Raw genomic sequence first — 15,470 nt, 5'->3', positions numbered from 1 at the left:
GCTTCTTGAAAACCTTCGACATTAATATATCTTACTGATAAACTCTTCAAAAACTCAATCTAATATTCATTAAAATAAATTTCCACAAAATAAGTTTCCAGAGCACAGTTTCCAGATTAAATAACAAAATTGTTCAAGTTCGAAAGCTTTTCGAGATTTCAATTTGCACTTTAATTATCAACATGGCCAATGTTTAAAATAAAAAGCTTGCAAAAAATTCATTCGGTCTAAATCTTTCATGAGGGAACAGTCTGCAAGTTTGTTAAAGAAACTATCGTTAAAATTAAGGTCGGAACGCTCCGTGTATGAACGTCGGTCAACAAGAAAAAACGCGACGTTCAGGCCGCTATCGCGCGCTCCCCCTTTTTTGCACGTCAGCGAAAAACTCGTCCGCGTCAGTAAATTAATTCTCTTTAGAAAATTGGATCAGGCTCGACCGAGCGTGGAGATTTTTCTCGAATTTACACGTCGCGCAGCGTTACATGTCCCAAAATGAACGAGACGTATTTTATTTGTTGTCTACAATGATCTCTTGCTCATACTATCCGCGCTAATTATCCGACAAAGATCCGCGAGATTAATGAAAAACCTCATTTTTAACGTACTTGATTTATCGAGGCAGTCGGGAAGATCAAGAATGTAGAAGCGATTAGTTTTAATCACTCAACCACCGGCATGTAGCTTTTTCTGTCTATCGAAAATTCGAACCGGTCGAAAATTATTAAAATTTATCTATACTTTGCACGCGATATAGATAAAAATTAGAGATTACGAGTTTAACTTCTATTACGTTACAATGTTTTTTTTCTGGACATTACGCCAGTTAAAAACCACACGGAAATTTTGCTTGCAAATTTTTCGCGCATGAGTAACGCATGTAAATTCACGCGTGACATATTTATCAGGCCATCAATCGCTTTCGCTTACGCCATTTTCAACTACCATTTTTTTTCATTTACAAAAAGTTTTTTTACTGCAAACAATGCGCATAAAACGTCCTACGATCAAGCCGTGAACAAAGAAACCTGACGACTATCGTCGCCGACGAACTCTCGTCGGCAGAAAAAAACGAAAAAAACGAGAATTTGCTCATAAATTTCTATGACGTCGCTGCCGACGCCGACGACTACGGCTTGTCGTTTCACGCTTTTACGAGCGACTGGAAGAGAAACTTTAAGGTTTACTGACGCGCAAAGGATCGTCCGAGACTAAGGTGACCGTATAGAGAATTTCTCTCGAGAATTATATGCTCGAAAAAATCAATTCATAATATGAAATAATAAAAAGTACCATTTTTATCAATCCGCATGATAATAATAAAGATAATAATTCAACGAAAGAATATTTGGCACACATCGTAATATAGAGAGAAAATGCCGAATGTGGCATGCATAATTTTAAAGCAAATATCTTATAAATATATTCCAATGTATCCAAATGTATTCCAAATACAAAATAAATGTTTCATAAATACATATATTCTGAATATTTCTCAAATATTTCATGTAATATTTGGCAAAATGTAAAAAATGGTATTTCAGATCTAATATTTCAGTATTTTTCCTCTTAAATTCGTCAATTAATTTAATTTGTTGTGCAGTAATCAACAATTTATATATTTTTTTTTAAAGATCACTCACCGAATATAGTGCCAATGCTGCCAGCTATCCCCTCGGAGATAGCACCGTTCGCCAACGCATCCAAACAGGCGCTAAGGGCGCACGCACACGCACTCGTACCTATAAGGTACTCCAGCACCATGTTCCATCCAATAATGAATGCTATTAATTCGCCTACTGTCACGTAACTGTACATATAAGCGCTGCCGGTCGTATGAGGCACTCGTACTCCAAATTCGGCGTAACACGCTCCTGTAAGCAAGTTAAAAAGAAAACAAATTAATGCGCATTGTCAGTCTCAACACGCGAATGTCAGGGGACAAAAAAGTTGCAACAGAAAAAATATAGAGAATCTCTCGGACAAAGGACAACGCTGACGTAATAGGAGACTGTATATACAGTTATATAATATTCTGAATTATAATAATAAATTAAAATAATATTTTAAATTCACAAATTACTAAAAGTAATTATTAAATATTTCCATATTATTTTGAAACTATCTGAAAAGTTCCACGAATTTCAATGAATAATTTATGTTTTAAATAAAAAATTTGCGATTAAGAAATATAAATTTAAAAAGTTAATGAATTATGGAAATTAGTTTTATGCTCATTTTAGCGTAATTTTCCAACTAAATCCGTTTCTCCTAAAAACTCGCTTAAGACGGATTACACGATGGAATGCATTTCTATGTTACCGCAATAGAGTATCAGTACTGTCAATCATTATGCTTCAGTAATCGACTGATTAAACGTCAGTTTAACCTTTCAGTGCGAATTACATCGCGGAATAGATCCGCTTGTACCTAATCTGTTCGCACACCTATAAATGCCGTAATATAATATAATCCGCTTATACATCTTTACAGAACCGCCAGATGAACGCTCGGTCTCTGCAGTTCTAATATTATTAGCGTATTGTTACGCGAAGCGAATTCTATCATCATTACCATTGTTCTATGATCCCCGATCTCTCACATCCCTGCGGACATCTGTTACCTTTGATGTCGATCACCTCCTTGCTTGCTATTACCTCTGCCATAGCCCGACGGCTTACACGAAGGCAAGGTTAGAGAATCTAGTCCCCATTGATCTCAAACTCGATACATCGCGTGTATTATCCGCAAAAACAGCCGCCGGGTCTAAGAAAAGAAAAATACGCGAACAAAAAGCCGACGGAGCTTTGCGAAGCTTTCGGCCTTGCTCTTTCGTGACTGTCGAACGCCAAGAAATGTATAAACTGTGTATTTCATATAAATATATCGAAAAATCTCTTCAAATGTCAACTGACTCAGCAGTCAAGCAAAAAATGTAATAATGAATAATAAAATAAATCAATAAAGGAAGAAAGGCAGGTATAAAATAATAATGATACAAAAACAGAGGATTTCGTGCCCAACGCTGGTTGTTAATTGCTTATATTACAATCTTCTTCTTATTAAATACATATGTTAACAATCTTCATACTGATTAACTTAATTAAACGTTTTGATCAATATTTGATTATCCTCAGTAATTAAAATTGTAGAATATAATTTCTATTTAAGGTCATCTATAAAATATGAAAACAATCAAGTGAGTAAAACAATATAAAAATTATAAATTAAACAGAAAAGAATCGAGAAACATATCTTTGAGACTTTATCAAGACGTATAAAAATAATCACATTTTAGTGTAAATCAATCGTAAGAGATTGAGAATTGGTAACTCGCTCCCTTTCTTTAGAGAATCTTACTCCCATTATAACCATTCCTTTCCATATTTTTGTGCTCCCTTTCTCTCTTCCCCTCTTTTATTTCCCTTTCGCATTTCGGTTATAATAGTTCTCATCACAGTCATCCATTGTCGTTGGCATTGTTAACACGATTTACACTAAAATGTAATTTTTTTTTTTATTTTATAGGCACACAATCCTCTGCTTTTGTATTATTAATAAAATAAACGTTGTGGAATGAAGATGATTGAATTTTGCCGAGAAGAAGAGATTAAATAATTGAAATTGAAACTGGGATAGAAAGTTGGAATAATCCACTTTATTCATTTCTAATTAGCAGCTTTGAGATAAAGAATTTTTTTCGCAAAAAGATGCGAGTGCGACGCACTCAAAATCTAATGATACTGCTGATTCAGTAATTATTATGGGTCACCAATGATTACTATGTTATGTCCAACCAACGCGACATCACCTATTAACGTTGCAACGAATTAATTAAACAGCCCTGCGACATGCCATACCCTAGCTTTAATCCTGCTATTAATTCGCACGCAGCATCGGCCTCTGAATAACGGACTAATTAAAGCCTTGCCTGTTAGATCAATAATTACTATCGAGAGCACGGTCGCGATCGCGAGATAATAACCGGAGTGCGTGATCATTCTTTCCTATTTTTTTCAATTTAATGTATCAATGCGTTCTATATTCTATGTCTCATTATCTTGTCTGTATTCTAAAAGATCTAATGAAACTTTTTATCTTATCTTTTGCATTATATATCGAATCAATATTTTGCGCAACACTTCTTTAATTTATTTCGATGCAAACAAGCGCGTTTATTTTCTGGTTAAATGTTTGATGTGTCATTAGTACTACATTTAGCAGATAATTTCAGAATTTTAGTTTAAAATTATCTAAATAAATTGTCAAGAGTTTTAAGAGTCAATCTTGTTAAATTTTTTTAAACACGTGCACACACACGCTTGAATATTTTATATAAACGATTCAACTCTGCTGTTGACATCTGAAATTTAATTTATCAGTTGAACTATAAATCTGGTCCAGAAAGATTACCTTGCAGATTTAAAAGAAGTTCTACTTGGAATCGTTCTGATTGCACGCTGTCACTAAAGCAATTCGATGTAACGAATATCGTAAGAATAGCGTAAGATTGCATCGCAAACTTCCTAAGAAGATGCTCACACAAACTGCGACGGAATTGCAGGATCGACGACAAAGGGATTGACAACGAGCCATGAGCGAAACAAGCCTGATTGAAATACGTTTCGGTCTCCCGTCTCGCCTTTGAACACGATCTGTGGAATCTGTATTCGCAATTTTGCAAGGAATACTGGTTCGTAACACACACGTGCGCGCGCGCGAGACAGTTTCACGACGGCGTGTTTGGAGTCCCGTATCGCGCACGAATGAATCGTAAATTTCATTTGATGGGTATTTTCCACGTTCGCTTTGTTGCGCACCAACGATACATCGATATTCGAATGGCCGACAGGCCGTTATCGATACGATAGCGCGAGTCGGACGGTAAAATGGCGCAAGTGTACTTGTAACGGTAAACTAACGTAACCTGTGAAGTGCCTGTAACAGTAGCTGTTACAGCAAAGTAACGTAAGTACCTTTTAGTTAAGGTAAACTACTCGTAACACCGTTAACTCTGCAAAACGCGGTTTTAATCGTCTCGATAATATCTGATTTCCAAAACGGTTTTTAAATAGAAGTGAAGGAAAAAATTGATATTAAAATACCTTATTATTGAGGACAGTTCTTGTACTATTGACACAATTGTACCTTATTGAAATATTAATTCCGCGTCTAACGCTGCTGCCAATTAAGTCTAAATTATTTGACAAATAAGCCAATTTCATTTCTTTTTTAACGCTGTACCACTCAATTTGCATTATCTCAAATATTTCAGAGCTTGGAAAAATATTTGCTAGTTTGCAACCATGCTTTCATTGTTTGGAAAACTGTGCTATCGCAAAGCACTACGTTAAGCTTCCCTCGACATTGGATCGCAAAAAGTTAACACTATACTAAGCTACCGTAGTGTACTGTAGTCAAGTTAATCCTATTAATACAATTTTTATGCCAGAATAATGTTTAACTTTAAAGAGCTTCAAATTTTACGATACCATCGTTTCCCGTCTGAGAAAAATTCATAACACATTTTCTCTTATTCAGTTCAATCGAGCTCAGAATCTTTACTCGCAACAGTGCTTGCTCCAGTTTTACATTTGATAACATCGTGTATTTTAGAGATGTTTATGTAAAATTCTGCGGAATTATGTATTTGCGGTTTAAATTCGCTCGCGCGACATCATATAGGATCGAGAGATTTTATGCGCATGATATACGGTCGCGGAAGACGAATTTTCCGGATCATATATCCCGCCACCACAATCCATATTTTCGCAGAGAATGAAGTTCTTATCTCTGGTCGACTGCAGACTAGTTATTCCCTCAGGTCTTCCACACTCTACGCATAAGAGAGAGAGAGAGAGAAAGAGAACGAAAATGGTACTTGACTTATCGCGTTGTCCAAATCACAACTCTTGTCAAAGCTTCTCAACGGAAGGATGTCTTCCGTCAAAAACGTCGCCAACTGTTGTACGATAAGAATCGTGAGAAATGTTTTGCACATCTTACAGGAAATAACCGATTTTCTGGAAGAGCAACTCAACTCCACTCACACACCGTTTTTCAGCTTGCCCCTTCATTTCTCGATAAAAGATTGTGCTTAGCAATCGTTTTGAGAGGCGCTCATGTATTAAATTTTTTTTTTTTACATACATTTTATAGAATGTACATAAATTAGATTTCTCTTTTTCGAATGTTGAAAAGTTCGTGAAAATTTCAATCGTTGTACTACAATTTGCACGAGTGTGTTGAAAAAAATATTAGAGTTTTAAGAAAGCGCGAATAACTTTTATAATTAAAAGTATATTGATTTTTGAATAAATTCAGAATACAATTACAATTGCAAATTTACGCAGCTAAACATAGTGATGCATAAAGTGGCGTTTAACGCCAAACGACCGAGCTATCTATACTTTGAAAATCGATAAATTTGTGGTTATGCCCTTTTGATATTAAACGATTCAATTATAATTTAATAGAGAGCGGTTCCCGTTTCAAAGTTACATGAACAAGACGAAAATATAACATATAAACAGATTCGAGCGATTATATATATATATATATATATCAAATTAACAAATTACCTAATTTAAGTGTCAATGAATCATTTATGGACTTCAAACAAAACGAAATCCTAAGGCTATCGATTTATTTATTTCATTATCACATTTGCTCTTTACGGAAACTAGATCTCACAATTCGTGGCAAATGCATGAAAATGAATAATGTACGCCAAAAATAATTTTTTCAGCAACGCGATCTAAATTCGAAGCTCAAAGGGTTAATCATAGATTGTCTTATTAAATATTTACTTCACGACTGTCATACATCATCGTGCCGGTTTAGAGGTACTATCCGTTCCGTGTCCGTCTCGAAGCATTGACATGACACCCACACGATACCACAGTGGGCGCACACGTACCTGTCCATCGTTAAATTGATCACTCACGTAAAAATAGTCGGAAACCCTTTATCGCCGATGCATAAAGGCCACTTCCACCCTCTTTCTCCCGTTCTCTCTCTCTCTCTCTCTCTCTCTCTCTCTGCTCTCTCTCTCTCTCTCTCTCTCTCTCTCTCTCTCTCTCTCTCTCTCTCTCCCTCTCTCACTCTTTCGCGCAGCCGTTTCTTCGACCAACGAGGATTGTGAATCGCGGACAAAAATAAATCCCTACTTTCGTATTCCGCTGGCACGCTCGCGCGCGGATCGTGTAGAGCCGGCGCCCCGTACGTTGACGTATACTACTGCCGTCTTCTTATATGCGGTACGCGATATATCGCGTGAAAGCACGGCTCGCGACGACGATCGCGAGCAATTTTGATAGAGTCGCCGATCGATCTCGAGCGCTGAATGATTAAACCGCGACCGAGTCGCATATGTTTAAGTAATACGACAATCTCGCCCGATAAATTTTACTGTAACGCTATTATTTTCATGAGTAGCCGCCGGCGTTTGAGAGAAGTAAAATTCACTTTTTAAGCACAAACATGCTTTACAATGTACAATCATTCCTTTAATCTTTCTCTCTTCGATTTGCATGGCGCTATTACTTAATCACCGTTCTATCGCACTAGATGATTATTAATGGACAATAGAAAAGTGCTTTTTCTTCCGTCTGGAAGGTAGAAGAGCAATATACTCACCGGAAAAAATGGAAGCAATGGCTGCGATAATGAATGAGATGACGACACCAGGTCCGGCAACGCTGCGCGCAACCATTCCTGCGACAAGGTACATCCCTGTCCCGACGCAGGAGCCAACTCCTAAAGACGTCAGGTCCAGAGTTGTCAGGCACTTCTGCAAATAGTAATCATGTCCCGGAAAAATGTAGAAAGCCCATTTTTAGACAAAATCAGAGATAAAAAAATACTTTTGAATTAAATCGGATTAAGCGACTAACATCTTTTCTCTCTGCAAATTTAGACCTTCTTTCAAACAGTTATTTTAATTAAATAAAAATAAAATTATAACAAAATAATAATGAAGTAATTTATTGTTGCAAATTAAAAGCGCAGAAATATTATTTTATCTGAAACAATTAACTAGAATGCAAAATAATTTTAAATGGATTCGTTTGAATACCACGCTGGAATTGTTTTTTTTTTCCTAAATTTCTTTCAAGATAAAAATGATTAAAGTGAATTACTATTCGAAACGTCGTACTTTATTTCGAGTGATAAATTTCCATCCATATTAATATTCATTTTTTTACGTCTCTCTTCTCGCTTCCTTTTTTAAAAATCGATAAATGGGGTTGTCGCGGAAAGATGTTGCGCAACCATTATCGCCGATTACGATTCGCAGCATCGGTATAAATACGGAACGATAATAGTAAATAATATAGCGAGCGAGCAGAAGCGAGAAAGAGCAAGAGACGTGACTTCGCTGCGACTTTGTATAATAGAAATGCGCGACGAAAAGGTTGCAATTGTATGCACCTCAGCAGAAACAGTCGCGTCTTTTGGTCGAGTTCTTCCTATAGAATGTCACTTGCCATTTTTACTACTCTCCTCCGATAGTTATTAATACACGTGAAGAGCCCCTTAAGCCCCAGGGGTTCTTTCTCAGCCGACCATGGGTGTGGCTAAAATGTTGCCGATAAAAATAAAGCCAAGCTCCTCTCAGCACAGACGAATGTTAATAATATGACACGAGATTTGAATAACGCGACAGAGTGAAGACTTGAACCGCGAAGTTGAAGATCTCCCATTCTAAATAGAGGTCTCTCATTCATAGTTCAAAAATTTTTATATTATTTCATATATTATTTCTTGTTTGCTCTATGTTATTTTACAATTCTTTGTAATCTATTTTACGAGGCAGCTTTACCAAGCCAGCTCGACTAACTGCGTAATTAAAACTGAAAAATGCTCACATTAGCGCGTATTTAAATATAATCACAGTAACAGTTTCCGCGATCGTTAATAAATCGAGAAGAAAAATTAAAAATAATTACACCAGGCATATCCAGAAGCGATATTATGCACTTAATTGCAAAAGTTACAAGGCTTCTAACGGCAAAATCGAATTATCCAGCATATCATTATAACTAGTCAATTTCCATTGAGACGGTAATTGCATGGTAATGATGTAAAATGCACTTTGCAATTGCACGATTAGCAACGTCGGATTTCGCGAATTGATCCGCCAGATATATCGTCGCGTTGCTCAAAACATGAAGGATGCGACGCCGTAAATTAATGCAAATTCCACGTGAATTATTACCAGCGCGGGGACTGCACTCGAACGTCGCAACATCGACGCATAACGTAACGCTGATTTATGTGTCCGCGAGCAATTACGGGAGTTTTGATGAGATTTCTGGTAACCAAGAAATATGTTCCTCTTTTTTTGCATAAATCCGATCTTTAAATCATTTTATCCTTAATTGCGAGATTTAAATCGCAAGTATTAGACTTCAACAATGTTTCGCAAAATAAATTTTATACAAATAAAACTTTTTTCATTAAAAAAAACGGAATAAATGTGAGAAAAAAGAATCGGGTAAAAATTTACACTTTAAATTTTAACTTTTTCAGGATGGATAACGTATGCATGCATACTAATTTTATCACAATGAATTACATAGAGAAAGAACAGTTGAGTAATAATAAAAAGTCGCTTAATATTGCAACGAAAATGATCGATTGTCTCATGGCGCGCGAACGTTTACAATTTCGATCATCGTTGCGTGGTCCTGTGCAATTTCACATTGTGCCTTACGTGCGAGCAGGCCATCGGCTGCTAAATAATGAATGAGACTGAAAGTTACCGGGTCGGAACTAAGCGCGCGTAGTAAATGCCGGAAGTTCTCTCGTAGCAGACTGTTCGAAAGATCATCCCGGATGTACGGCGTCGTTTATATGCGTTCGACTGCAGCGAGCAAGCAAACGCTCGCTAACGTGATTTCTAAAGCAGTTCGCATGTCGGCAAAAACGATGAATCTATGAGCGATCGAACAGCGCGGGTGTTAAACAAAATTCGCTTACTTTCGTTCATTAAATGAAACCCGCGACGCGTGTAATTCGATGAGCGCGCGTAAATCGACGATGAACTTTACGGCCGTCTGGCGAATCGATAAAACATATATGAATAAAATATAACAGATACACAATGATGCGAGGTAAAACGTAACGAATAAAAATGTAACAAATGTAAAAAAAAAATACTACGAATGTACGTAAAAATGTAAAGCATGTAACATTTTTCTCTCCTTGAAAATAAACGTTCCATTATCAACGGGTTTTTCCTCTCGTACGAAACAACGTATTTCTCCGGAATTCAACAAAATCTAATTAAAACTGGCAATTAAAGCTGCTCCCAATCGGAGCAAAATGACCGCTTTTAATCATCATTGGCAAAAATACCGTCGATGATTGACCATTTTCAGGGACAATCGCGTATAACGAGCTGCGCTTCTGCTCTTCGATCGGCGATTTCCATTCTGATTTCTCGCGTTCTACTTTCGCGCTACACGGGGGATAAAATTTACGTCTTAGCCGCGGCCGCGATCCTGCATGTGTGTCGAGGCTGTGCTACTTTCCGGCCGGAAGCGGATCGGTTATTGGGAAACTTCGCGACGGTTTACGCGCGTTGCAACCGCGGCACCGTCTGCTGGAAATGTCCGCTGAAGCGAAGTGTAACGGGCTTCGCAGTGGCGCTCGCCGTTGGAGATACGGAAAGTTTGCCGTGTCTCCCTTAAACGCGTGACACGGACTATCAAGAGCGACAGAGTTACTGCGGCGAGAATACCAGTCGGGATACGTGCGAGAAGACCACCATCTGCAAGCAGTCGTTGAGAAATTACAGAACACCGTCGGCTCGTTCGCAACAAAAGCGACAAATTTTCCGGCGACGTCGAATCATTTCGCGCCGTATATTTACTCTTTGCGCACTTGAATTCCTCGGGGAATGGTCTTTATTTCCATGGAATAAAGGACTGTTTTATTGGAGTTTATCAAAACGAGTAAATAATGACTCTGAATCACCCCTTTTTATCGCCCTGATTATTGTATTTACTCGTTGTTGAATAAATATATTGATCTATTTATTTTGTATACATAAGATTATTTTTGTGATTATGATATTGTCGCGGCGAGTATTATAATTTTTTCAGTTCTATTAGAAAGTTAATGTGAAAGTTTCCTTGCGGATTTCTATCAGCAGGTATACGAATCCTTTAATCTCGCTGCTAAAAGTTAGCGTCACTCTAATTGATAATTAGGAGCAACCCGCGCTGTTAAACGCCTGCCTCTTTAATTAACACTCTCGTCCTCACACTTGTTTCCCATTACCCTCTTTCTCACACCGGGCGCCGCAGCTTCTTTTGTTCACTCACGTGGCAACTCTGGCAAACAATTGGCGGAAATAAAATGACTAACCGCACGATATCGTAAACAGAAAATGTAGAAAAAGTAAATTGTCCCCACGCTTTTCATATCAAAAGGATCAAAAAGGTAAAGCAAAAAGTGTTCGTTAATGTGACATCCGGATAAAGTTTCGAGGATAAAATTAATTTCTAAGCGTCCGATCAACTGCACTTGGCTCTTATTAGCCTGTATTTATAGTTTATACTTCATAATTCATATTAAAAGAGCTTTAATTTTGTTTGACAAAAAAAGTGAAATCTTATATTAAGATTTTAAAATAGCCAGCGGTTTATTATAGCCAGCGGTTTATTATAATTTCAATTTGGATATATTTATCTTATATATTTAAATCTTAATTTATGATTTAATTGAATATAAAATACATACTTAACGGCACTAAACTTGGATCCAAGTGTGAGGTTTAAACTCGTCATCGCAGCCATGGCTCACATTGTTATTGCTCTTACCTGTAATTTCTGCTTGGAGTTGGCTGGATGAAGTGGCTCGGGACCGGTTTTGGGCTGATCACCCTGCAGACTATCCACATTCTTTGTACGTATGAGCTTGGCGAAGAGCTCGAGGCCCTTCTCCCGGTCCAACTCAAGTTTCATTTTCCTGCAAATCAGAACGGGAAAGAACAATTAGTCTCTAAGAGAAGAGGAAAAGGCTTTGTGATAGATAATGGTGCTTTTAATTGATGTTTCTCAAACATTCTGTCGCCGTGAGCGGGATATATATAAAATATAACGTGGAAAAACAAACGTGATGTGTGGCCTTCATTCTATTACATCGTCCACTTTGTTTTTTTTTTTTTTTTTTTTTTTTTTATGATGTAACAGACTGAGAACTGCGTCATCAGTTGTTCGATGGTAAAGAAAAAGTGAGAGAAAAAAATTAGAGAAAAAAAATTCACGGAAACATGTGAACAGTTCCGGCTTTTGCTATAAATGAGAATAAATAAACATATAATTTATATACGTATATGCAGTCGAAAATGACCGCGGTTATCCGCAAAAAAAATAAAATTGAGTGTACTTTTCAGGTGTCTCCAAGTTTACCCAGCGCAAATGCAAACTGTCATGCACACGTATGCGCGCGTAAAAGATTATTAAAAATGGCGCCGGTATGCGAGACCGTTATTTCCAGCAAAGATTTAATAATATCTGTCCGTACGTAATCCCTTTACGAGATTAAAAATAGCTCTCGCCGCGAGTGTGCGATAAATAGTTCAAAGGTTATCAAATGAATAAGGATAAACACACAAGTCAAATGGCATATTGAAATTTTCAAATTGTTTTTTAATGTCCAAAACAGCAATCGAGAAGAGAAAAACAATAAAATATTATGTCTAAAAATTATGTCTAAAAAAAACGTTTTAAATAACATAGTATTTTAATAATATTATGTGTGCATAATTTAAGCCCATTTCAGACGATCTAAAATTCACGACACAATTTGAGATAAAATTCTCTTTATAATTTTATATGTTATGAAATTCAAACGTTTTATATTATATAAAATTAAAATGGATTTCTATTTTAATTTCTATTTTATTGAATTTATAGATAAATCTATATCTTGAATTTTGTTTTAATATACAAATTTATAGATAGACTTCTATCTCGACTTCTGTCTCAAATTATAAAACTGTAAATAGATGTTTGTCTCGAATTCTGTCTGAAATTGCAAATCGTCTAAAAGAATTTAGTAAAAATATATTTAAAATAACAAAAATAAAATATTATTTCTTTTCATAAAATATGTGTCATATAAAAGAATAAATCAAATATGTAATAGATCTATTATGTAATGTATACATAATAGATATTGTGTAATATATACATAATAGATATTGTGTAATATATACATAATAGATCCATTTAACGATAAGTAATATAGTAACAATGATAATACAAATAGAATGTTCAAATAATAGCTTTAGAATCTGTGCACTTTAAAAAATAACATCTGTCGGACAAATGTCGAGCGTCAAGAAGAAACTGTGAGTTCCATCCGTCTTTTCTCGTTCGGAAACGCGAAATGTAGTCTCGGAAAAAAAAGGCGAAACCTACCGCATAATCAAACGCAAATTGCCCGTTTCCGGAGACAAATGAGCTCTGAAAAAACGTCAGCGACAACATGCGGTGCACTTTTCTCTGGCTCACTTATTCTCAAGATGAAAAGTCGCACACACAAATTATCGATTTATTATCTGACACGCGTAGCGCGTTATACAATTATTAGCTCTTCAACAGCGTAGCTTCTTTACGTCTTCTAGCGCTGCTCTTTATCCAAAAATAAAAAATAAGTTAAATTACTCAATAATTACGAAAATTCCGATATTAAACTTTTAAGTGCTCTGTCTATCAAAATTAACATTTTTTAAATTATTAAAATTATTAAATTATTTCTTATTAACTTTTCTACAGATTTTAATTACAACATTGAAGTATCAATATTTTAAAACTCAATCACCAAAATTTTATTGCCGGCTTAAAATTTGGTAGGTTTTATTTTTTAAAAACATTATTTTGCAATGCAACTACACGTTTTACACTTTTAATTAAGAGTTAGAAAAATGTGCAACAAATGTGAAACATCTCGCAAGCTTGTCCGAGAGACAGATCGATATTGAATTGAATTACTTCGAAGAGAATTGTTTCCATAAATCGGCGCGCATAGAAAATGCCGAATGGATGTTCTATGAATGTGCCGATGAGATATCGTGCACATTGAGACGATTACTCGTCCCTTTACCACTCGAATCCTATTAAAACAAAAGGAAACGCGTGATAAAGGCTGCCCGCTATCCGGCTATCGCTTGTAATCCAGACACGATGCACTCTTCATGATGGATTATGCAAACAACGAACAGCCGGGGATAATCGCCGAACGAGTGAATGGAACGACACTCGCTGTATTAAAGAGAATAAATTATTCAAGGAACGCGCGCGATGAGGTTAAAAGCGAATTTTATCTGTCCCTCGTCGAGATAATGGATTTTCAAGATATGCCCGGAATTTTGCCGCGTGTACCGCCCTCCGGCGTCAGCACGTGCGACACGTCATGCCGACACGTTACAAAATCTGTATCACTTTGAACGAAAGCATGAATTTCCCAGCAGAGAGACGCGAGATGTGCCAAAGAGATTCCCGGATTGGGATTCCGAAGATACGCAATACGCTAGATTTCGATAAACCTAAAAATATTCGAATAACAAACAATCGGAAGTTTCTTTATACTTGTAAAATACAACGATGCTGGAAAAGCGTTTCCAAAACATAATTCATTATTATTGTGTTACTATCTTTTTATTTAAGTTACTTCATATTTATCGCTATTTTCAAAATACCTACATTTATCATTTGATAAATACGTATATTTTTGTTGTTTTTGAAATCCGAATACATTTAGTACACGCGATAATAAAATTGGAAATACAAATTGTTTAGTTGCATGAGAACTGCTTTCTTCGCGCCCTATTAAATAACATACAGAAGTAATTTACAATAATGCAAACGCGCGATTTTGTCTCGTAGCAGCAACAGCAATTTTGCCGCGAAATCGACCGACACGACCCGCATAATCGCGCCTTAACGTGGCAGAATGCAATTAACCCTTCCTGCTCGTATGCTGTTCGTGATATCTCGCGTCGGAACATCAGCAATTCCTTTACGTCACTTCTTCCATGTTAGGCCTTGTCGTCGCTCTGGAATTGCCTTCCGCAATTAGCAGAATGTAAATGAATAGTTTTGACTTGTGTTTCATTAACATACGCTAATCGCGCAATATTCTTTTATTTTTATTTTATTATATATTATAAAACAAATTTATTCTAAATTAATCAAAATCGTATACCATATGACATGTCAAATGCGCAAATTGCAAACACTAGCGAGTTCAAAAACTTCGAAGAAACGCTCTATCTCTTCATAGAGAAACTGCAATCTGCGAAACTCGCAGAAGAAAATAATATCGCGGTTTGGTTTCGATATAATGCGATCTCTCCCGATGATATCGCCTTCCCGAGTTTTTAATTAAGAACAAAGAAGAAAAACAAAATACGCCCGCCGCTTATCGCGCTGGCTGCTTATTACGTGGATATCGTG

The 15,470-nt window shown here is 36.5% G+C and overlaps 1 protein-coding gene across 2 annotated transcripts in view; it reads right to left on the bottom strand.

Moving 5' to 3' along the window:
• LOC105671259 (solute carrier family 7 member 14) overlaps positions 1–15,470 on the bottom strand; it is a 78,137-nt gene that overhangs the window by 26,836 nt on the left and 35,831 nt on the right. For both annotated transcript variants that reach the window (XM_012365238.2, XM_067356797.1), the window contains exons 2-4: positions 11,829–11,976; positions 7,636–7,789; positions 1,641–1,871 (exon numbers count right to left, since the gene is read on the bottom strand). In XM_012365238.2, the coding sequence (XP_012220661.1) occupies positions 1,641–1,871; positions 7,636–7,789; positions 11,829–11,972 (529 nt within the window). In that variant the 5' untranslated portion in view covers positions 11,973–11,976. The remainder of the gene's footprint in view (positions 1–1,640; positions 1,872–7,635; positions 7,790–11,828; positions 11,977–15,470) is intronic.

This window comes from Linepithema humile, chromosome 6 (assembly GCF_040581485.1).
Source record: "Linepithema humile isolate Giens D197 chromosome 6, Lhum_UNIL_v1.0, whole genome shotgun sequence".
Classification (NCBI taxonomy): domain Eukaryota; kingdom Metazoa; phylum Arthropoda; class Insecta; order Hymenoptera; family Formicidae; genus Linepithema; species Linepithema humile.
The sequence above is the reverse complement of the archived record's forward strand: the minus strand, read 5'-3'. Positions and strand labels throughout refer to the sequence as shown.